Source organism: Phaethon aethereus, assembly GCF_964289735.1.
Source record: "Phaethon aethereus genome assembly, chromosome: 1".
NCBI lineage: Eukaryota > Metazoa > Chordata > Aves > Phaethontiformes > Phaethontidae > Phaethon > Phaethon aethereus.
Window position 1 is genome coordinate 187,058,614 of NC_138575.1, and position 24,114 is coordinate 187,082,727.

Sequence of the window (24,114 nt, forward strand, 5' to 3'; positions counted from 1 at the left end):
CATATTTCTGTGTGGGGAAATAAAGCTCCCCTGATGCACTTGCCGACATACTGATTCACACGTTTGCGTTGTTCCCAGAGCTGTTTAAGCACACAGAGCCCAAGTCAGTGCAATGATCCTGTTTCAAACATTTGGTGCCCTGGCTACCTGTCGCGTCCCAGAAATTACTTATTTGTCACAAGCAGCTTTACATGGCTTTACAGGACAGCTGAGATTCTTTGAAATATTTTTTTATTAAAACAAAAGCAATCATTTGCATACATATTGATTTTGATTATCAGAGAACACAGACATGATTGATTGCATAGGTGGCAGAAGAAAATCAACATGAACTGCTTGCTTTATCATTGTAGAACTCTGAATTCTAGTACTTCAGCCTGCTTTCTGACATGAAGGTAAGACATTATTACAGTGTACACATTCAAAAACTATTACACAACACCCACTAAAAAAAAGCACATCACATATACAACTAGTTTAACCAGACTTTTGTTTTCCACAAGACCTCTTACCTTGCTGTAAGACAGAATTACCCAGGGGAAAAATTGGACCCTATGCTAACAATGCTCTCAGGAAGCTCATGATAGAATGGCAAAAATGCTGAATAGAGGCACATTAAATAATACAGCTGTCATTCTATAGCAATGCATGATATACACCTAAGAGCCATCCGTGGCCAATAAAGTCAATGGGAGGATTTGCATCAGCTTACAAAAGCATAAAGGAAACGAAAACAGTGGGTTTTGCACTGTACTGCCAGGAAAATGGAGCCATGGGGCAGCTGTCCCACTGCATCAGTGATGGCAATAGCAGTGATCTTTGTCCTTGCCCTGATGCCTTCTCTTCCCTCCCTGTGATAGGGCTTCAAGCAGCAAGGAGCATTTCTGCCCTCTTTCCTGAAGCCTTGAGCCAGATACTACTGCTTCCACTTAATAAATGCTGTCTTCTGACCAAGTCTACCTTCTATACTGTTTTAATTCTTCAATTAATTTCTCAGAGGCCTCAATTCACTCTGATGAAGATCAGTGGAAATTCATTCTCAGTTTCTGGATGCCTTGCCTGTGTTACACTAACAAATGCACATCAGTGGGTAAATTAGCTTCTCAGTCAGTAGACAGGCTGTAGCCATCCATTTCTGTGAACAAAATGCACTAAACCTATGCAGTAAATCTAGCCTTAGAGGCAGGACAATTGTAAAGCACTGAGCCCCAATAAACACCAATCAAAACCTAAAGAACCCAGTACTGCCAAACACTGCTGTCAGCAATACTACTGACCAGAGTGGGCAATTCCTTTAGAGAGTATAAGTAATATATATATAACACCCACAGGTACAGTACATCAGACCAGATGAACCCTAAACTGGCAATAGCATTGTTTAAAGGCGTATTGGAGCTCTCATTTTAGTTGCTGACAGTTTTATCGCATGCTTATGTCACTGAAATATTAAGGCTGAAAGGTTATATCATACCTTAGAAGGTAACCATCATTGTAAACATACAGTCTCTGATCTGTGGGGTTATAATCAATACTCTGGATTGTTTCTAATTTTTTATCCATAATGACACTAATTCTACCTTCTTGGCCAGTAGTTGTGTCATACATGTAGAAGATTTCCTCTTTCCTAGTGTTCATTGGCCTTGTGGCATACAGAACACCACATAACATGAAAGCATTGGAAACAGATGGTTTGTACTGTCTTGTCTGCCAAGTATTTAGCACATCAAGTGTGGTCTCATTGAGTTTGCTAATCACAATGTTGCCCATGTTATTTTCTGTTGAATATATTACCCATAATCCACTTTCATCCACAGCAAAATCTATATCTTGCCATGATACACCTGCATAAGAGAAACGGTTACCAATAACAGCACCTGGAAGCTCCTTCCCCAAAACCATTGTGTTGGTTTTTAAATCATGCTTCACCATATTTCTTGAACTATAGGCATGATAGTACAAAAAATTATTATAAAGGGCAGCACCACTTCCTTCTCCATATGTTATTCTACTTTCATACATGGGTTTAAACAGCAGCAAATCATCAAAGGAACTATAAATTCTGTAGTATTCCAAGTATCTCCCATCTGTGTTCAACGGTGCAACCCAATAGACTTCCTTCTCTGGGTTAGAGGGAGAGTAATCTCTACCCCAGGAACCGTATTTGTAGGAAAATCCTCTCCAGTTCAGCTTTACAATATAGGGCTGGCTAACATTCAGTAGTCCATGGTGAGTGCAGCTACCTGCAATTAAAGAGGAAAAAACAGGTTTTCCAAATGTCATCGTTAGGAGAGAGGTTTTGCATACTCTAGCCTCTATAGTGTGCTTACTAGGGATTAGCTTTGTGGCAAAGCACAGACATAAATGCATATCTTCATGTGTAGAAGGCTCATTTTGGGCCAAGGTCAGCACTGGATGTCACTAAGTGTTCCAAGTTGACTCAGAAAGTTAGTGAAAAAATAAAGAGTACATAGTATTATACCTATGTGGAGGGAGGCGGGGTGGAGAAAAAGTAGGGACATCCAGCCTCAGTCAGGATTAATTCACAGAAAATAAGTGCTCACTGCGCTGTTCCAGACAAGGGACAAATTTCAGTTTCTACCCATTTGATGCATGCCAGCCTGATGCACTAGGAAATCCCTTGGAAAATACAATTTCAAGCAGCATTTTGGGTTATTTTCTACCTCAGTGGAACTGAGAGCATGGGAGACAAGGCAAACAAGAAAGAGGAGCATCTGATTTCTGTGTATTTCACTGAGGAGGGGAAGGAAGAAGCAGTAGCAGCATCAATACCGGAGTCACATTTCAGATTATCATTCTGCTGTCAGAATCACAGCTTTACAACAGTGCGTCACAGCCACATGGTGCCTTCCACCTCAGGCCCTCAAAGCGATCTGCAGACAGTAACAATCACAGCCTAGGAAATGTAGACAGATATTACTCCAAGTCTTCATGTGAGGCAACTCTAGAATACAACTTCAAGCTGAACAAGAACAGCTCTGTTTTCTACATATCAACTGTGAGGCCATTTTCAAGATCGTGGAAAAAATAAATAAATTAAATGTTGCTACCCAAAATCTTTGGTTTTTGCACCTACAGAACATTTTTCAAGATGTGCTGATGGACTGTGTAGAATTTTTTCCACACTTACTAGGAGCAAACAACAAAGTGAAATGAACATTGAATTATGATGAACACTCTTCAGAACAAAAAAGTCCAAATGAATTTAGATACAAGAAATACTTTCTCTTTACTCATGGTGAATGGCAGTGACATTCCTATTTCCTGATAAATTCTCAACACTGTAAGTCACTGGTGGAAAAAATCCTCCACTCATAAATGTCCGTGGGCCTCTGGATGAGTCTGAAGCTGCCCCTGGCAAAAAACAGCATGATTTTTTCCAATTTTAAAACATTAGCTCTTTGTATTACTGCCACAAAAGTGTCCCAGATTTTTTGTTGTAAGGATATGTTCACTTGAGGTAACGGAGGCAGATATGTGAAGTGACTGGCACCAGTTCACACGCTTAGTGGTACTCCAGTGTTTCCCAATTCAGCAGGGTGCTCTAGCCACTAGACAGCCTTCCTTGTTAAAGATGGAATATAACATGAATAGACCCAAGTCTCATATGTCAATCAATGGATAAATTAATGGCCACAACTGTTTGATGTTAATAATACCTCCCTCAGTACAAGAACTCCATGCACCACCAGCTATGGCATCAATGATGAAAGTCAAACTTCTTTTTTGAGGTTTTAATATTTTGCATGGGTACCATGTCATGATTGCTTACCACCTGTATGAAAAGAATGGCTGTTCATAAGCTCACTCGTGTGAAGGAATGTCTAGCATATAAATATGTTAAATTTTTAACATAAACCTATGTCTTAGCCCAAAGAAGATAGAGAAATAACAGAGAGAGAATTTACCTTCTTCCCTCAAAGCTGACCATCCCTAAGCAAGGCCAGACAATACTTACAGAGCTGAACTGAAAACTCCTAAAGCCACTGGCAGAAAAAGCCTAGGAGATATCTTGTGCTCAAAGACATCCTAGTCTAGCCCACAGATAGAGGGAAATGTGGAGACAGACCAATCTGAAGTACTCCCCTTGGAAAAAGACTGGGAAACAAGGTATTTGGTGGAAAATGGACAGTTGTAAACACAGAGAAATCTTTTTCTGATCTGCTTTGCCCAGGGGGAGGGTGCTCTACCTCTGGGACAAGGAAACCTGTAGCCTGAACGCTAGAAATGTCCAAGCGAGAGAGCAACATTTGTACAGATGTGTAAAGTCGATTTGGGTGGTGAAGCTCTCCGTGTCTCCTCCTTTCTCAAAATGTAATATTTCTCTCCTTCCACTACACAATATCTTCACCCCTCACAGTCTTTTGCTCCCTTGCGCCAGTGACTTGGGGGACATGTGAGTCACCTGCAGCCTCCCCTCGACATCTATGAGGAAGGTGGGGAGCAGCTTTACATTAAATATAAATCTCTATGCTGAGCTATATCTCTGCGTCCCCAGGCCACATTGGCAACTTCCTTGCGTTCAGCATCGCCCACAGGAGCAGCTCTGCATCGCTGAGTGCCCAGCTATTGGCAGAGAGGGTGACACGAGTTGCAAACAGCCCCGTCTCCTCACCCAGCCCCTTTTGTGTCCTGGGACTCTTGGGTCTGAAACCCTGGCTGCACACTGCTTCCCTCTGTGCCACCAAGAATTGCAGCGTATCAGCATTCCTGGCTGGGAGCAGATGAGCATTTAAGCGTGCGCTTAAGTGCTTTACAGAGGATAAGGGCCTGGAGCAGAAACCTCATTTCCCAATATAGCACACAAGGAAGGCACTGCTGTACGGCTAGCCAGGCTGCATCTCTGGAAATGGCACGTAGCATGGCTAGTAACATGGCCTCAGCACTTGGCACAGACGCCAGCGTTTGGAGGTGCTTATACCTCAGCTCATGCAAAGGAAGAAAGCTAAGGCAGACGGTGCAAAAGGGCTTGCAGCTGGCCAACTCCACAAATCAATTTGAACTGTTTTTTCCTTATATCTCTATTATGTATTGTTACCTCCGGCATGAGGGTTTCTTTCAAGCTGGTGACATATGGAATATATTACTCTGCTTAAATTACAATAAACTTATCTCAGAATTAAATGGTTATTAAATGCTCTAAAACTCTTGATTTGTTTAGAAAAATATAGCACCGAAGCTTGCAGGTAGTGAAGCACTGCTAAGCTCATCTATATGCGACCTCAAATAATTTTTCACGTCATTAAGCAGAACACAATTCCAGATTTATTTTAATAATTCATACATGGTTTCATAATAAAAAACAAACGTGTGTTCAGCAGAGAGACCTTTTTTTACAAAAGAAATAATAAATTATTATTTCTTCCCTTAAAGAGAACTCTCTGCTGAACACTTGTTTGGTTTTTATTTATGAAACAATGAATTATTAAAATAAAGTTAGAAGCATGTTCCGTTTTAATGACATCAAAAATTGTCTGAGGTTTCTATAGAGTATGTGCTTGATTTTGATTTCCGTGAAAACTCTCCCAGAATTTTTTTTTTTTTTTAACCAAAAAAATCTGTGGTAGTCAGGGGGTGATCTGTCTTCTGCACAGGTTCAGAAGAATTCATTGTTGTTTATTTAATCTAAACTTGCCTCCCTGTCTGCATCTTGTGGGGAAAAAAAACGCAGAAAGGAAACAAAGTGTCATGTAATTTTGTAAATATTAGAAGGTACTTGAAATAAATCCATATGCATTATTCAAATTTTCAAGTTTTTAACTCCTTTCTCCACTGTTTTGGGCCACTGATAAATGACGTCCTGATATTTTTGCCTTCCTTTGTTTCACGCTTATGTAGCAAATAGGCGAGGGGAGGACTAGCATAGGTACATAGACACATACTTCTCCTTCTCCCTACGTAAAGAACCAGCATCTCAGCTCAGTTGTTTAGCAATCCTTCTGACTCATCAGAAAAGGAGCTGGCACTTGGCTGTCAGGACTGGAGGGAGCCTGACTTGCTTGGCTGACGGGCTGCAGAACGGAGCATGGGACGCATCCCGTCGGGTCTCACTTCACCCCCGTCACTCTGAAGCGCCCGTGGAGCACATCCGCTTCTCACCCCAACAATACAGGTGCCAAACAAACTCCAGCAGCCTCCCCCCACCAAGCAGCTGCATCTGATCACAGAAGAGAAGGGACCACAGTTTGCCTATGCAGCTGAAGATCATGAGGCAAGGTGGGACCCATATTTAAAGGAACGCCCATGAGGAGCACAAAGACCAGGAGCAGGCTGGTGCTATGCTCTCACACATGCTCCCAAGCACCAGATGTGCACCCTCCTCTCCCATCAGATGAACCACTGTATCCCAATGTGTGAACTGTTGCCAGCCTTACTATGGCTTGAGACACAGGAGACAGAGCTGCTCAGGAGAAGCTCATCTTGGTTCTTGCTGTCTCACTGACATAGGAAGACTCACGCAGATACCTCAGTCTTCACCAGTATCACGAGGCACAGACAGTCTAACAGCTGTGTCAAAGAAGACTTATGTTGTCAGCATCTAACAGGGTATGTGATGGAGGGCTAGCGTTCATCTGACCTACCTTCAGGCAACTAAAAATTCAGGTGCCTCAGCTAAGCTCTCTCCATTGCCAACGGAGAAATGCATGTGTCTCCAGGGGCCGTTCAGACAGTCCTGGAAAGGAGGCACCGGCCAGCTCTTTTCAGGTGCCTGCAGGCATGTCTCTCTCTGTGTATGGATGCATTAATTTCAAAACACAACCCAAAACACTCAAAACACACAGACATCTTGGGTGCATAGGAGATAAAATATAAGGTAAAAGTGAAATCACTAGAAGACTCAAGTAGGATTGCCTGAGTTTCAGCATTAGGCTACACCAGGTCTTCTTCCTGCTGTGACCTATTCACCAATAACTTGAAATCCTTAATTTCTAAATGCATAAAAGCCAGAAAAAACAGCTTTGCTCTTTTTTCCCTTTCTTTATTTTTTTGCCTTTGAGAGTTTCGTCTGACTGACTGCTCCCTGCTGCCTCTCTCAGATCACTGCAGTGAGGTGTGACAAAGAGTCTGCTGCAGAGTCCTCAAAGAACCATTCCAGGGTCTTTTCTCTCTATACCTGCCCTGATGCAGACAGATGAGATCAGTGCCAAAGAAAAATGAATTGATAAATATTTCTTCCCACTGGAATGGTGAGGAGAGAGATGCCAGGAACTGCTGCAGATAGGAAAGCCAGGGATGATGAGGAGGATGATTAACTATATATTTACTAAGCCCCGTCTCAGACACTTAGACACTTGCCTCTCCAGTTGAAGAGAAAGGCAAATGGAGACCAGTGATCTCTTTCTGCTATGTTGTTTGAGAACAGACCTGCTCACTCTGAGAATTACAGCAGCAAAAGCCCTGGGGGACAGAGTCAGAGGGGCTGCGTACTACGCCACTGAGAAGCAAGAAGCTTTAATTAAACTTGCCTTTAGACTCATGGTCTTAGACAGCTTGGGGATTAGCCAAGCTCTCTATAGTTTGTGTTGCTTAGCCAAAATATGCAGGAGAGAGGATGAAGGAGGGAAGAAAATGCAGTCTGAAAACAGGACAATGAGTCAGTTTAATACAAACATTATAAATATAATATGAACTAGAAGCAGGGCAAGGCCAAATGGTTTGGCAGGAATTCAAGGCATTCAAGCTTGCAGAGTAAACGTATGGAAATTGTGTTCAAATGTGTAAATGAGTGCTAGAGAGCTTCAGAGGCCTAGGTGTGAGCATCCATGCAAAGCCTCCAAAACGACCATCTAGAAAATGCAGCTCTCGTGTATTTACTCCATCTCCTCAAGCAATAACATCTTCCTACTACTACTTGTTTTCAGATACAGTCTGCAGGACATGCAATTGTTCGAGAAAGTTCTCTGCCCAGAGAATATTTGCTCCCCTCCAGGCACACCAAGTCACGATATGCCAGTCCTGCGTGGATTAGCAGGGATCCGAGCCTACATCACACCTGGGTTATCTGTATAGCTGGCATCTCCCAACAGGCAGGAAACTTGCCAGTCCTCTGCAGTTGCTCTGCCAGTCCTTTGTGCCAGCCTCAGAGACCACCCTCACCCTAAAGGTGGCCATGACAATACACCCACACATATCCTCCAAACCCCTCCAGGGTGCCTATTGCTGTAGGCAGGAGAGAAACTCACAGACAACATGAGAGGATGTCCTCAGCTGATGTCAGTGGTGGTAATTCTCTGGAAGTCAATGGAGCTATTGTTGTTCATACCACCTGGGGTTTTGGCCTTCTAGGTTATTTTCTGTTTCATGGTTCCCACAAGATGCAGTGACAGGCAAAGGTGCCTGAGCTAGCTGTCACACCAGTCAGGAATAAGGCAAATTATTCCTAAAGCAATACAGTTTTGGTCCAGATAAACTCTATCCATCTCCTCACCATGCCCTGAGAAACAATGCTGAATACTTCTGTTACAGTCACGTTCCTATGCAGTTACATTTACCCATCCCAGAGCTACCATCCTGCTCTAGGCATGACTTGCCTATCCCTGCATGAAGCTGCACTGCGAAGCACAGATCTCCCTTTCCCACTCCATGAAAGATCCTGTGTCCCACAGATGTTCACACCAACCACCTAGGCATAAAAGCAGCCCCTTCCTCTATCACTCATGGAAGGACACAGTATTCTTGTTCCAGAGCTCAATACTTTCTCACCAAAACAAAGGCTTGCTGTAGGCTTGAAGAGAAAGAGGCTGTTTATTTCCACACACCGTCACCCTCAATAAATCAACGAGATGCCCTTCAAATACTTTTAAAACATTGCTTTTTTTTCATTTTCACTGAAACATTTTAAGCCCTTCCTTAAGGAGCAGAGAAGGATCTTGAGATCTTGCAATGCAGGGTTTTGTTTCAGCTTTCTCTCCTGCCTGACCCCCCAGACAAGGTGTTACTCATGCATCCTGTCAGAGAAGTGCAGCAGCTGCCTACGCCGCCATGAAGCCCTAAGGAGCTCGCAATAGGAAAGGCTGCTGACCCTAAGGGAAGCTTGTATTTCTGCTTCTCACCTTCCCAATGAGATGTTTGAACTAGCTGACCCCAAGGTGATGAGAGGTAAATGCTGGTAGGTACAAGTCTGTGCTCCTTGCAAGCAGGACAGCACTCCTTTTTTCTGGGCTCCTCTAGCTGATTGCTAACCAGCTTATGTGAAAAAGCAGATCCTTCCCCTGGGTATTGTATACAACAGAGCGCTTTCTCTCTTACAATACTCTGTCAAAAGTGTACAAAACACTCAGGGGATCAACATAGTTTGATAAATCCTCCTGCCCGTTAGCAAGTGGGATGCTTGACCTGGCATACCTAAACTAGTGTTTCCTAAATGGCTTCCTCCAGTGTATTATATCTGACTCTCAAAATTTCTCAAACTGCGATTCATTCGCAACGTGATTTTTCAAACTGAACACACCATCAAGACAAAAATTATTCCAGTTGTAAACTAATTACCACATGCCCTGTAACTGTTGCTACGTGTATATGGACTGCACTCTGAGAACCACTGAGCTAAGTCCCAGACATAATCTTTCCTAGCTAAGAGAATGGTAAAATCCTAGTTCTGTTGAAATCGGTAATAAAGCTCCAATTTATTTCCCCAAGACCAGAATTTCTCCCCAGGGTTCTTGACCTTCTGATTTAGAAGAATCTTTTGCTCATGAAACAAAAGTAATCTTCATGCAAAGCTACCCTCCAGGGCTTGCATACCAACAGCTTTAGTACATCAACTGTTGCTCACACATTTCTCAAGCAGCATTAGAGCAAAATTACCATGACGCAGGTCACTTTCACAGGAACTACTAAAAATCTAAGCTGGTCAGAAAAAAGTATAGTTTTCCACAAAAAAAATAGGTAATAATCTTGAAAAAGAGAAAGGACGGTAGAGATTCCCTTTCCACACTGCAGGTAAGAGGAAGATTACAACTTTTTCCAGATGAAAACAGCTACTATGTCTGGAAGAGTTTGTTTCCTGCCCTCATTTTCCTTTTGAACCCATTGGTGAAACATTAGGAGCTGTCTGCTAAATTTTTCAAGAGCTAAGTAGTATCATTACAATTGTATTTCATATTAACAAAGAGAAATCTGTGCATTTACTGTTCTATCCATGTATTATGTTGTTTCTTATCTGATACACAAGTAAAATGCTTACCTGGTGGGAAATAAGGGGGTACTGCAGTTTTGTTTGTGTGCTCTTCACATTCTTTCAGTCGATTCTGCAGAGACACAATCTGTCGACGAATTGCAAGGATATTGTTTTTGTCCAGTGATTCTAGTTCATTTACCAGTATAGTCAGATTTGTGATCTAGAGAAAAAAAAATAATAAAAAAAGAGAGCAAGTTTATATTTCTGTCAACTTTACTTTACAGATATTTGCAGGCAAGATTGATCATATCATAGAAGATACTACAGAACAGACTTTAGGAAAAATCCTTAAGAATAGACCTTTTCCTGTTAGTGTGAATTTTACATTTCCAGCAGAGGCATATGACCACAAGGAAATGCTTTAACATTCAGTTTTATACCATAATGCAAAAATATAGTTTATTTTATACATACTATAAAAATATCCAATAAATCTTAGGCAAGTACTAGCTATTATACATAAAAAGTACTTAGGCCAGCCTTACAAAAGTATTTGGAATTTTATTTGCAAAGATAAATAATGTTCTCAGTCACATACTTGATGATCTAGAGGGCAATGGAGAAAATTATATTTTACTTTCCTTCTGAAGTAATTATTCTCTCTAGGTGAATGATTAATTACCATTTTGAAAATGTGATTTATAGTCTGCTAGGAAGGTGATAGTCTTTCCCACTTCTTGATTTCATATTGATTGGGCCACTGCCCTAGCAACCAGAAGCTAATTTTTTAATTACCTAATTTAAAGCACAGAAGCTTTCAAGCATGGGGGTCTATAAATTAATATTTATTATAATAATTTAATCAGCTCATGTACTTAATACTATGCAAAACTTTTAACTTTCAGGCAGATAGTTGGCAAAAATAAGGAGGTGTCCATTTGTCCATTTGTTTTGATGTTTCCTTGCTTTTCTGTGCTCTATATCAAGGAAAAAGTTTTTAATACATTTAAGGTCAAGCTTTCTTTTAATTTATGCTGATGAAATGCTAAATTAATTCCACTGGCTGCAGTAGAGGCAGACTACATTTCCTCAGCTTAAACACTAAAGAGAGAATAGGCTATCTGTATATTTGAACCCTCTGTGGCTAATTAAGAGTGTGGCAATACCTCCAAATATATTTGCTCAACGATGACATTGCTCCCAACAAGGCTGGATTTCAGCTGAGTAACCAGTCTCTCTAGGTCACTGATTTCCACTTTCAGTAACTGGAAGTCCAGTTCTGTGTAAGATACACTGCTCTTCTCCATATGCTCCACTCTGATGGTTAGATTAAGGATTTGCTGTTGATAGAGTTCAATCATCTTTGAGTATTCTCTAACCTTAAAGAAAAAAAAAAGGTACATATTCAAGTCCAGGTTAGCAAATAAAACAAGCCTGTTTGACATCTTTATTATATTTCTGAGTGTGCCATGCATAACTTCCACGTACTTGACATATATATTCTTCACATAAACTACAGAGATGAAATTCTCATCACATACATTAAAAAAAATATGAAATTTAACCCTCATTTATTGTTGGCAGTTTCACAAAATTCCCTCAGGAATGCCTGGGGATAACTGAAGGCAGAATTTTACTTGCAGTCTTCCATTTTTTTAATTCTTTGACAATATTGTCTCTGTGAGCTAATTTTATCCTCACTATGCCAAGAACTTACATTGGTGAAAATTTTATTAGGAAATCTGCAGTGTATTATCTCTCAAAAGCATCCCAAGGAGGCTGAAAAATGCAATAAAGGATTCTCAAGTTTTTCAAATGCATTTCCTATTAACTCTGAATCCAAATAGGATTTTAGCCTGTACATTTGAATTGTGTCAAAAGTTGGCAGAACTGGTTTGGGGTTTGTCTTTGGGCGGGGGGGGGGAATGTTTAAACACAGTGTTACAAATCAAATCTGGTTTAAATGAAAGTGTAAAATTTATTGCAGGTTTTAGCTACAGTAATTTACATAGCAGCCTTTTCAGCCTTTGAACCATTAAACAGTTGTCCACATAAATATATTATCATCACACACGTATCTGCTGAGGTAAAGGTCACAGAACAAGCATTGTGATGCAGAATGTTAAGAATATTATATGGATTTGGGACATTCCTTGGAAAATGTTAGTTCCTGGAAATGTAACACTTCAGGAAAGATGATACATAATTTCTGTCCCACACACTTCATAAAAGTCATGTCTCTTTTACCTTAAATCAATATAGTTATATCACAAAAGGTAAGAAGCCGGAATAAATTTAATTAGTTTGTTGCACCAGTAACTCCATATTTATACTCAGATGTAGTTGTAACATAAGTCCTTCTTTCTCTACAGCACTAAGATTTTGGTAACTATTACTTCTTTGACTGAAAGATTTTTAGGCCACATCCTCTCAACCATTTCTTCATTATCTTAACATAAAATGAAAGTCAGTATCTTTCCCCATTGGCTCTGGAACGACACCTAAAATTCCGTTATGGTGTGAAGACCTTGGACACCCTGTTTTTCTGTTCTGGCAGCAACCGTTGGGACAGGGATCCCAAAAACACCTCTTATGAAATAATTTCTTTCAATATTGATTGAATCCCTTGTATACCAAAGAGGAGATATGGAAGCTCATGGCATGGAAATTCATGAACGGCAAAAGAGATCCTTTAAGATCATAAGATATACAGTGATGCGGTTTAAGGAGAACTATAAGTGGGAGGACCCTCTTTTCAGAAGTATAATTTTCAGTAGTGGCACAACTACCCTATAAATCTGAAAGAAGCCACTACCAAACCCCTGCATGCACATACATCACGTACACCAAAAACAGGCTGCTCAATCCCACGTATTTAAACCAGAGCTTGAAACAGATCTTCTGTTTTTAACATGTGCAGTCAGAATTCGAACTGCTCTGATATAAACTGGCCTAGGTCAAGCCAGGGTAACTTCAAGCTAAGCTATTTATTACAATTAAGCATTAAAAAATAATAGCATATAAAAACTTAGTCCTAGTTCCTTGTAACTGGCTGGCAACAGAGACATCTGGGATGCCTTGTCCTAGCTGTCACCATCATTTGTTCAGGAGGGAATAGGGGGAAGAACTAGACAACATTCTTGGAAAAGCCAGATGTAGTTGGACCTCACAACTTTCACTGATCACTGATCAGTTTGGAGTTGGAAGATATCCTCAAAAAAATCTTCTGAAAAAATCTTCAAAGGTCAGTGTTTAAACTGTGTGTCTAGAGTTTGCATGACAAAAAAAGAATATATGATTGTAGCCTGAGAAATATAAAGCAAGCCCATATCTGAACAAAATTGCACTGCTGTGTGAAGCTATGTATGTCATAGAGTTATTTGGAAATCTATCTAGGTATTAATAACCTTTCTCATAATAATAATAATAATAATGCAATACAGACCAAATCTACAAACCATTGAAACAGACTGATGGAATTAGTGATGGCTACTCATTAGTGAGAAACATGTAAATCTGGAGTTTTCTCCAGGGTTCTGAGAGCCTGGACAAAATGCTGAGGGCTGGAACAAGGCATACATAGTTATTTCAGCCCTGATTATGGAGTGCTTCAGGACACAGACCTGAAGTTCTCCTCCCACATCAGAGGGTTTTCACTCAGTCAACCATATAGGTCATTTAAGGACATGTCAACACCATCCAGTGGAGTATAGCTGAGAAATATCCATACATGTTGATCCTGAACTAGCCCCAGTACTCTGCAGTGCTCTGTACGGCCACACCAGCATCACAATGAACTTAAGCTAATGACTCCCCTGGCAAATTATGGGACAAATATAATTTTCTCAGCAGTTCTGCTCTAACAGGTCTATACTGCTTTTGCAGACAAATCCAGCACATATGTCAAGCATTGCAATACCCTGTGTGGCCACTCCTGCCTGCTCAGATCTGGCTTAGAAGTTTCTGTAGTTTAGAAATATCAGCTGAAAAAGGAACATGATGTTTCTCTGTTGCTTGGCAGATAGATTTAAGCAGTTTGTAATCCCTGCTGTCCTGCTGCATCTACCTGCTAGGGACTGGCTGTTGTCTCCTGACAGGCTGGTGCAGAAATTCTGTGCATATCCAGTATTTAGGAATACAGACCAATAACAGGCACTGATTGCTGCCACATTTGTCGTAAAAGCCTAAAGTAGGGTATGATGAGTCCATAGGGCCTATATTAACCCTTTACAGGAAGAGAATGGAGCCATGTGAGGCATATGTAGGAAAAAAAATTCCTCAGTTTCAGTTTTTCCTCCTTTCCAAACATTGTCACCCTCATGGAACGAAAAGGGCAGGAAAAACCTGCAATGCTCATTTACTGTGTCATTTACCTGCAATTGGTATTTATCAACACAGGTTTTGCAGCATGCAAACAGACACTTCTGCAGCACGCATTTGGAGAGTACAGAAGGGGGAAGAAAGGTGCAAGATGAAGATGTAAAAGAAAAAAAAGTGGGAGGACTGAGGGAAGATAAGAAAGAAGTGACAAAACCAGAAACTCTACAAAGTCACTCAGCCCAGGACACTGGCTTCAGGCAGGCCTGACCTCTGCAGACCCGAAAGGAGCAGGGTTGGCAAGCAGTCTGCAAGCTGACACCGAGAATTCCACTGCAGGTTAACCCCTTTTGAAAAGAGCTGTTCCTGGCAGAGGGCAGGCATGCTTTTTTCTCCTGTTTTTGTTACATGAGGACGTTGTGGCTGTTGTGAGCCGAGTTCTGAAAGGCACTTTCTCTCCTTGGGAGCATGTGCTGATCCATCCCTGTTACAATAGGTGTCCTCTCGCCTTTCTTATTGAGAGGAACAGCCAATTCCTGCTTTGCTTTGAAAGGTTAATTTTCTTCTGTAATCATAATTATGCTGGCAAAGGTTGATGTGACAGAGGAAAAATTAGTCTGGTATTTTCAGCCTACGGTTTGTACTCATTTGGCACATGAGAGCATCTCTTTATCTGCGAGCTTCCTTGCCTGCTGATTCTATAAAAGGACCCCCTTACTTTTTGAATTAGCCTACAATCAGGCAAAAGGTTAACGATTCAATCAGGTTGTTTATCTGGGACTTCTAGCACATAGGAAGCATCCTTAAGAGGGTCCAATCCTGCAGCTTTTACCCAGGAAAAGCTCCCATAAGTTTCAAAGGGTGTTTTAGAAGAGCAAATAAAGCATGGGTTCTCAGAGTCAAAAAAGCAAGCACTCGGTAGAAATTCCCACCCCTGCGGTGAGACTAGGTTATGTTTGAGCATAATTATCCAGGATTTTGCTCAGGATCATTTCTAATAATGATCAATCAATAATGAGAACTGGGCTTTCCTCCATTTCATTATTTCCTTCTTTCCATGAGTATTATCACAAGCAAATTAGTGTGCAGGATTGTATAAGGAGGGTTTTTTCCACAACTGGAAAAGTGAAGAATTTTAAGCATGGAGACTCACGCATCAAAAGATCACCGATTACTTAATTTCAGATACCAATAGGGCATTGTTTGACAGCTTTCTTCTTTCTACAGAGAAACAGTATCACAGCTGAAAAATCTTACACACACAGAGTTACACCAAAATGTAATCTGTTCGTTTTCATTTCTGACCCAAAGTGTCTCTTTGCTTGGATCACACCAAAGTATATGCCACACTTTATCTAACTAGATGCATTGTAACACTGCTTGGCTGATTGGTCTCGACAGGATGAAATTCAGTGAAGCCTGAGTTAGGTCAAAGTTTTTCACTGTCTGCAGCAAGAATTGAAAGCCAAGGTCAGTGTCTACATTGCGGTACACTTGTGGGCACCTAAGGATGACAACACAGTTACAGCAGTTGACATCAGCTGGCAGCCTAGACATTAAAGTCCACAGTGGGGATTCAGCTTGCCCCGACTTTAGAGGTGAGTTTCAGATATAAATGTGGACACCTAATTTTAGATACCTATAGTAACCCGTGTCTTTATATGAGCAAGATGTCTGAACTCAGTGGAGATCTGAGGTTGTCCGCACAGAGAGGTCAAGCAGCATTTGAGATGCTCTGCAGATCTGCATGGCACTAGCAGATAAGTCACACATCCCAAAGGAAACATGCACCGTTCTGGGGAAAGTACTGGTAAAAGACTGGTTACACCAGGGCAAGTGACTGGGAAAGGAGGTACACAAACACCTGGAAGAATCACACCATCTTTCTGGCTGGGAATCATGCCCCTGCTCCTGTCCCAGTGCAATTAGCTTAAAATGCTGGCACTGCCCACAGTGGGAACAGTATGGGCACCTGAAATCTCAGTGATTTTCATGGATCATTCATTCTGAGCTTCACCTCCATGCTGCAAGGGATCAGGTAACTCCTGTGCTTGGAGGCAGTTGGACTTCTGTCAGCTTGCCCTTCATATCTCTGTTAACAGCTGAATGTGTTTCATTGTCAGCTCCAGTTCTTTGAAAACAAATTATTTAAACTGAAAAATCTTACCACAGGATCCTCTGCCTGTTGTTGTGTTTTTTATGCACAACTTCTTATCTGTTCTTGATTACACCAGAGGAGAGTTATGAATATTTATGGTTAGAATTTATAATTTAATGCTGTGCCTTTTCTGCTGATTAATTCAAGGACACTCCATTTCTTAAGATGCTTGGTTCACTTTCTGCTGGTCATCCAATCTGAATCTTGAATATTTATCCACAATCAAAAGTCAAAGACGGATTTCTGTCTTCACAGGCAGCTTCACTCAGTGCACTGCAGCATGTGTATGTTTGCCCAAGTTCCTGAAAAAATGGATTTGAATTCATGCAACAAGCAGCCAAAGTAGTGTAAGGTGTGTTTGTCTTCAATAACAATGCATAATTCAGCAGTCTCACTGCCACAGTTTCAGATGTTGACAAGGAAGATATTTGATTCTTTTTTTATATTTTTTTTAAATCTTTGAGAGCAGAAGAAATGAAGTGACAAAAATTCACCTACTTCTTCACTATGGGCCATGATGACTTTCTCCTCTTTCCCTTCATTTCCCTCCTACAATGTGGCTGGCTTGATACAAATAATAACACATGAAAGAGCAGGAGGCTGGATTCCTATAGTTCTTTGTAGCAATCACAAACCAATAAAACTGAGCCAAAAGAGGAAAAACATAACCATTCTTCCAAAAATACCATATGCCTCTAGCTGCAAAGGCCTAGAAAAGAGACCTGAGGATATTCAAATGTATGACACACTACAATGTCAAAGATTTGAGATTTAATCACCCTTTTCCTTGTTCTTACAGAGCCTTCTTTCCCCTCTGTTTGAAAGACAGGTCACAGAAAAGCGCTGACTGCTGCACTTCTTCACAGGCAACCATTTTTCAGCAAAGATACAACTGTTATATTTATAAGAAAAGAACACCTTACTTGAGAAAGCTCTATCTCAAATTTCTCCGAGAGTGTTGCGGCTATAATTTCCAATTGCTCAGCCTTCTGCACTGGAAAGGTGGTATCCGGCAAGTATACAGAGCACTGGCAAGTTCCCTTGTCATCCACAGAGCCGGTCACATTGGCAAAGAGCTGCAATAACAAATCGGTAAAGAAAAAAGCATTAATATTCTTCTCTGGAATTAGTAGCTAATGCCGGACAAGAATATGAGCTGTGACAATCATGAGATCAACAACTTCGTCACTAGACACCTTTCACCTTTTTCTTCCAAGGAACTCAAAGTATCTAGAAATTTTTATGACTCAGCCTTGCAAATCTTTCTGAAAACAGCTAAATATTGCTGTAAAGATTTTAACATTGGAAAAACAGAGGCATATTATAGTTCTTAATTTCCCAATCTTATGGACAATGTTCCTAAGATAATGAAATAACTTTTCCAGCAGATGGAAAAGCACAAAACAGCAGGAAAATAATAACTTAGTAAGTAAGGGCTTACAGTTACTGTTCTGTTAATATGTATTGAATTGATCAGATCTATATTGTTTCCATCCATAGAGATGAAAGCACCGAAATAGAACCAGTAACAGGGAAAGTTTTGGAAAGAAAAATGTTTCACTTGAAGTTTCTCAGCAGGCCTAGCAAAGACATATGCATTTAATTATACACCAATGAAAGGTGACAAATTAAACATGCAGGCTCAGCCTAAGGTAGAGATACTTATTTTGCTACAAAACATCGCACGTAACACCCACACGTCACAGCCTGCTCATCCATGTTTGTGGAGAGCTTGCAAAGCTATTGCCCATGCCATTAGCATGAATTGCCTTCTCCTGGCTGTCTGCATGTTCAAAGCATGACCACTGGAGCCATGTGTATGGTGTATGGAAAGGTCAGGGCTGGCAATTCAGGATCGTGCTGTAATTTACAGCCAAAGCACATCATTCCCTATAAACACTGGGTTGAACATTTGAGTATGTTTGAAGCAGTTCTTTTTTGTTTGTACACAAAACATTTCCCAGTTCATAAACCTATCACAAATTTATTAATAAAGATATTTTATGTTACTTTAATATATTCCAGCACACACTTCAATGAGGCTGCATATTTTAAAACTACAGGCTTGCTCTTTAAATACACTTGCAGAAATCCCAGTTATTCCTGTGTTTTCTCTTTCTCTCTCCCTCTTAAAAATAAAAAAGCAAACAATGAAACTATCTACTGAAAGCTGACATTTCAGCACTTCTTCCTTTGCTTTTTCACAGTGATTTTGACTAACTTCCTCACCACCAAACCAGCCCAGAACATGGAGTGATGGCCAGTAGCAAAGCTGTGTTGATCCATGAGCCCAAGAAGAGAACAGGAGAGTGCAGGAGTGATGCCAGTTCACACTTCTGGCAACCCCTTTACTGCAGCCATAACAAACAGCACGCATCTCATTTTGAAAGAGCATGAAAAGACATTTTATCTGTGCTATTCAAGTACCATGGGCCTTAAAACTTCACTCAGAGCCAGACTGCTGAAGACATTTAACATGAAAGGAAGCAGAGAAGTAACTCATGGCATTCCAGAATGTACCAGCACATAACTTCCACTTATTTCCCTGCCAGGTAGGTTACCAAAGCACTTCTGAATATCCTGCTGAGAACATACTGCAAACTATTTCTAAGTTTCCAAGTACTTTTGAAGATAGGCTATCAGTACCTAAGCCACTATGAAAAATAGATTCCTAAGTCACTTAGATGCTTCTGCATCTCTGAGTCCTCTGCGTATGGGCATGACTGGGGTGGAAAGTTGCTCATCAATAACAAAAGAAACAGATGGGGAAAAAAACAAAAGAAGACATAAATGTGGCTTAGTAAGCACACAGGACTTTCTATCAGGCAGTTGTGCACTAGCATGCTAATTTCTGTGTAGAAGACATTGCATTCTATCCCTTCTGTGTATAACAAAAATATATATGTGTGTATATACTAAGAAATAGTATACTATACATAGTATAGCATAGTATGTACAATACATATATGTATGTTTCCATATATAGTGTAGTGCAAATGACACACTGTGTACTCTGCTATAAACTACAGTCCTGACTATATATAGCCATCAGTTTACCTAGAGGTACCATGCTTACTCCATGTGCTAAATAAACCGTTCATAAATGTATTCAGATGACCTCCCAAAAAACCTCCAACTTGTGCATTTAAACTCCCTATGAAAAACAATCATTACATTTTAACATTTGTGTTATGAGAGAGCCTTGAATTGAAGGCAGGGCTTCACTGCAGTAACTGCAACTTATATCCAAGCCAAGAGACCATTTCCCCAAAGGAGAAGACAGCCTGGGCAGACAGAACTGCTTTCATTCTTCCATTGAAAGAAATTACAAATATTACAAATATTGAGATCATGATGCTCACGAGACCAAGAAGCATTGTTTAGTTAAAAGCCCCTTGGGTCAGTAAGTGCTTCAATCAAAATATAATACCAGTCAAATGATAACCATATAAAAAAATGCCTTCCCTCATCCTGTAGAAAAATGTACTGGATAGACTGTTACTTTTGATGGAGTTGTATGGTTTTTAAAGTTTAATAATTTACACTGAATGTTTAAAAAAAGGGCAAACTGTCCAGGCCTACAACAAGGACTTGACAACAACATTTTACTCTGTAAAATTAAGCTGTTACATATACATATTTGAAGCTATGAAAAATGTACCTTTTCCACATCCCTTCAGTTTAAGAAAGGGAGTAGGAGCCAGCAGGTACTTGATTTTCTGAAAACCAGGAAATTTATTCAGCTGCCTAAATGTGGACTTAGAGTTACATCCTCAAAACAGCCTAAGCATTTCAGTGCTTAATTTGCAGCTACACTGTAGCCCAGTAGCATTCACAACTCTGAATTAGCTACTTGCTCTTCCTAAGGCAAAGAATTGGATCCACAGGAGGGACAGAGGCCACCTCAGCTGGGCAAGGAAATGGATGAGGTTTGGCTCCTGCTGCTGAGACTCAGAGAGAGACTCCTAACTCCATTTGACTTTCTAAACCCTCTACTGGAGCCAGAGACTTAAGTCTCAGAAGAGGTCCCTCCACACTTCCCTGGTGCCACACTAGCTAGCCTGGACAACAAAGACCTGTCATTGAGCTCTCTGCCACCTCTGACCTGATCTGGAGCTGTGCTTTGGACAAACCCTGTTCTTGATACTAGGTTGCAGGACCATTCAGTGTGCAAGTGTGTCCCATTGAACCTGCTCCAAAGCAAACATGTTTTTAAGCAGTCACTGACAGAGAGAGGGAAAGCAAGCAAATCCTGAAATCTGCAGACCATGGACTTGAGCACCGTACTGGAAGGCATGGAAATCAGATTCAAGTGCCTCTATCAGCAAACAGTTGAATAAAATTTGAGCTAAGTAGAACAGGAAGAATCAAGGTTTTCCCACCACCAGCAACGACAAGTGGGCACTTCTCAGAAGACAATTTCAAGGCTCTGTTCTGATTTACATGGGAAGACAGAGTTGAAAAGAAGTTGTCGTCTTCCTCCGGGGAGGCTGTAACCACCAAACTGTTTGGTACATTGCCACCAAACGCCCATGGCCCCAGCTGTTTCACATCTGGGGTCCAGTTCAGTAGTCACAAGGGCAATGACAGAGCTTTGGGTGTGACTTAAGGCATTGAATGACATGGCAGCAGCACTGATGATTTTGGGAATTTGCTACTGCCTAAAATCCTGGATAAACGACACAAACACCTTTTCCTGGGCAGCCTAACTGGTGAAAGTGTATCAAGGTTAAAACTCTGAGTGACTGTGTAGCATTTAAACACAAGTTCCTAACTGTGATTTTTTTTCTGGACTTCACTGAAGAACAGCAATGGTCATACCTCTGGGTGAGTGCGCAGGTCGCTAGTTGTCTTGCTAGGTTGAGTCAGATACAGAAGTGTCGTATTGAGAGAAGGGGTCTAAAAAGCAAATGAAAGCCTTTTTCAGTGTGAATTCCTGCATATGGCACTGTCACTTCCCCACCAGCTAGCCCCCACCCTGCAGCTCCAAAGCGCTTTGATTTTATTATGGGAGCCACCCCCAACAACTGTAAAATTAATTGGTTTTTCTGATCTGCTGCTGAGGTGACTAATGTTTCCCCGAGCACGGTGTCACTTCATAGACACCTCTTCTTGCAGAAAGGCTCTGTGCGACCAGTCCAAGGCAGGGGATGCTCAGCCTGCCTGGGAGGAGTGAGCTGGGGCTCTGACAGGCAGCCCTGGCAGATTGCATGGCAGTCTAAAATGACAGTACTGTGCCCCCCCTGCCCGAAATCTGGAAGCTACTGCCCTCTCGGCAGGGACGTCTGCTCCTCGCTGCTCCTCTCGGCATGCCAAGCTGTCAGGCTGCGAGCTGTGATGGCTGGGGCACACATCCCGCTCTGCTACTAGCACCACAGAGGAGGCACCATCCCACCGTGGAGAGGGAGCACCAGGGGAAGCCACCACACTGCCAAGAATACAACCGGGTCCACCTTGGAAGTCTTTTATGTAGTAAGACTATATACAACCCCTTTAACTTTCATCTGTGGCTGGCACTTGCCTTCCTGTCACAGCAAGGAGAGAGGCTGTCACCCTGGCACTGTACTGTGTGTCCCCAAAGGTCTACTGTGTGTCCCCACAGTGTGCAGAGCACGGTGCATTGCCACGGTGCGGCACACTGTCACCTGTAGTGGTGTCCCACCAAAATGTGTGGCAAACTGGGAGCTGCAGCAAGGCACCCTAATGTCAAATGGCGTGACAGATGGAGCATCAAACGGGCTTCCCCTGCAACAGGACACCTACCTTCTGCGCTTCCCAAATCCCAGCCAGAGCCCCATTCCCAAGCCAGGGAATGGTGGGGAAATCCAAATGGCCAGCAAAGGGCAGGTCTATTTAAGGGCACAACATAAACAAGTTTTTGTGGGACAGTTTGTCAAATAAACCCATTTGAACAAGCATTTGTGTGCTCGTATGATTACACCGAGCCTGGGGCGGGGGGGACAGCTAGTGGCAGTTAACAGTGGTAGGGCAGAGAGCATTACAAATTGTGTAAATTACACAAACTGGGGACTAGCTTAGAGCTAAGCAGACTGAGGAGAAATGTCTCCCATATTAAGCTTGCTAGCCTCAGCTTATCAACGTATATTTACACCTCCACCTTAACTTTTGCAACTTTCCATTTCTTGAGCTGATAAATGCACCTTGCCAGGAGCTGCTGACTTCACTGCCTGCACCCACAGTGCTCCCAAACGTCAAAAACTATAACTAGAGGCACACAAGATTTTTCTGGTTGGTGACTAAACCAGACAAATCAGAAAGAGTCATTGGGAACCAAAATGGTTTTTTTTCCAAATTTTAACTAAAAAATACTAAAAGGCAGACACTTTGGGTCAAACAAAACCAAAATGTTTTATTTCATTTGAAAGAGCTTTTAAGCTATTCACAAACTTTTTCTTCTGATAATTTAACCCCTGTTCTAAATTTTTAAAAAATGAAGAAGTACAAAATCAAAACAAATCTTTCACAAATATAATATTTTACTTTTTAAAGTTTTTTCAAAGTTTTCTCTCCTCCCATCCTCCCTGGATTTGTTAGGTTTGGTTTTGTTGGGGGAGAGGGTTGATTGATAGTTTGATTTGAATTTCTCTCTTGCACAGTTTAATATGGAAGAGGGAGAGCACTCCACAACAACCACCCAGCATGGCTTTCATGTGCCTGGTCACAGAGTATAACAGCAATCCTGCAACTGGGAAAGCCCCCACCTCCCAACTCCTTACACATCAAAGATGTGGATCCTTTGCTGCTATAAGCCCTTGCTAATTAATTAGAAGCTACACAGAGCATTTAATATCCATTCAGATTCTCCCTGGGAGTTACACTCATCTAACCAAAGGCAGAATTTGGCTCTGATTTTAAACCTGTATCTCACTTTTACATTTATTACCCAGTCCCTATATACTAATTTGGGGGACGGTGGAGGAATATTTTAAAATTTCTCCTTGCAGAGATCTCAACATTTACCTAATAATTTTCCAGTAACCTTAAAAGATTTTTCAGCAATCTAAATTAGCTGAGAAGACAAGAAGGTCCCAAAGCTCAGGTTGTGAGACCCCATCTTACCCCTTCTGTTGTTGCCATTGTTCCAGCCAGAGCAATCATGCTTTGCATGAGGAGCAGCACAGCCACATCTGTGTGCTTCATCTTCTCAACCAGCAGACGTGACCTCAAAGGGACAAAGGAGATCTTTTATAGTAGAGTCTGGGGATTTCCCCAACCAAACCTTAAGGAACTTGCATGATATTTTTTTAAGTTTTTGGAGAAGTGATGTCATGATGTCATATAATAATAGCTGCCAAATACTAACGTGCAAAGAACATACAAGTTACCATCAGAAATTAAATACATCCAATTTCCTAACAGGAAAGCTTTCCCACAAGGTGCAGTATCTAATCTTAATCTTGGTTATGCAGGACATTGGGTTCTTATTTGCTAGGACAGGTGGGTAAACATTTCCTCTTACTGTGACTCAATCAATCATAAA

The 24,114-nt window shown here is 41.3% G+C and overlaps 1 protein-coding gene across 1 annotated transcript; it reads right to left on the minus strand.

Moving 5' to 3' along the window:
• Window positions 1–1,446: 1,446 nt before the first annotated feature.
• Window positions 1,447–23,904, minus strand: OLFM4 (olfactomedin 4; the record flags this gene model as incomplete). The annotated part of the gene is given in 8 exon segments (XM_082005625.1): window positions 1,447–2,240; window positions 10,205–10,358; window positions 11,305–11,512; window positions 17,532–17,689; window positions 21,435–21,512; window positions 23,694–23,819; window positions 23,823–23,880; window positions 23,882–23,904. Coding segments are annotated over 8 exon segments (1,599 nt in total).
• Window positions 23,905–24,114: the final 210 nt, after the last annotated feature.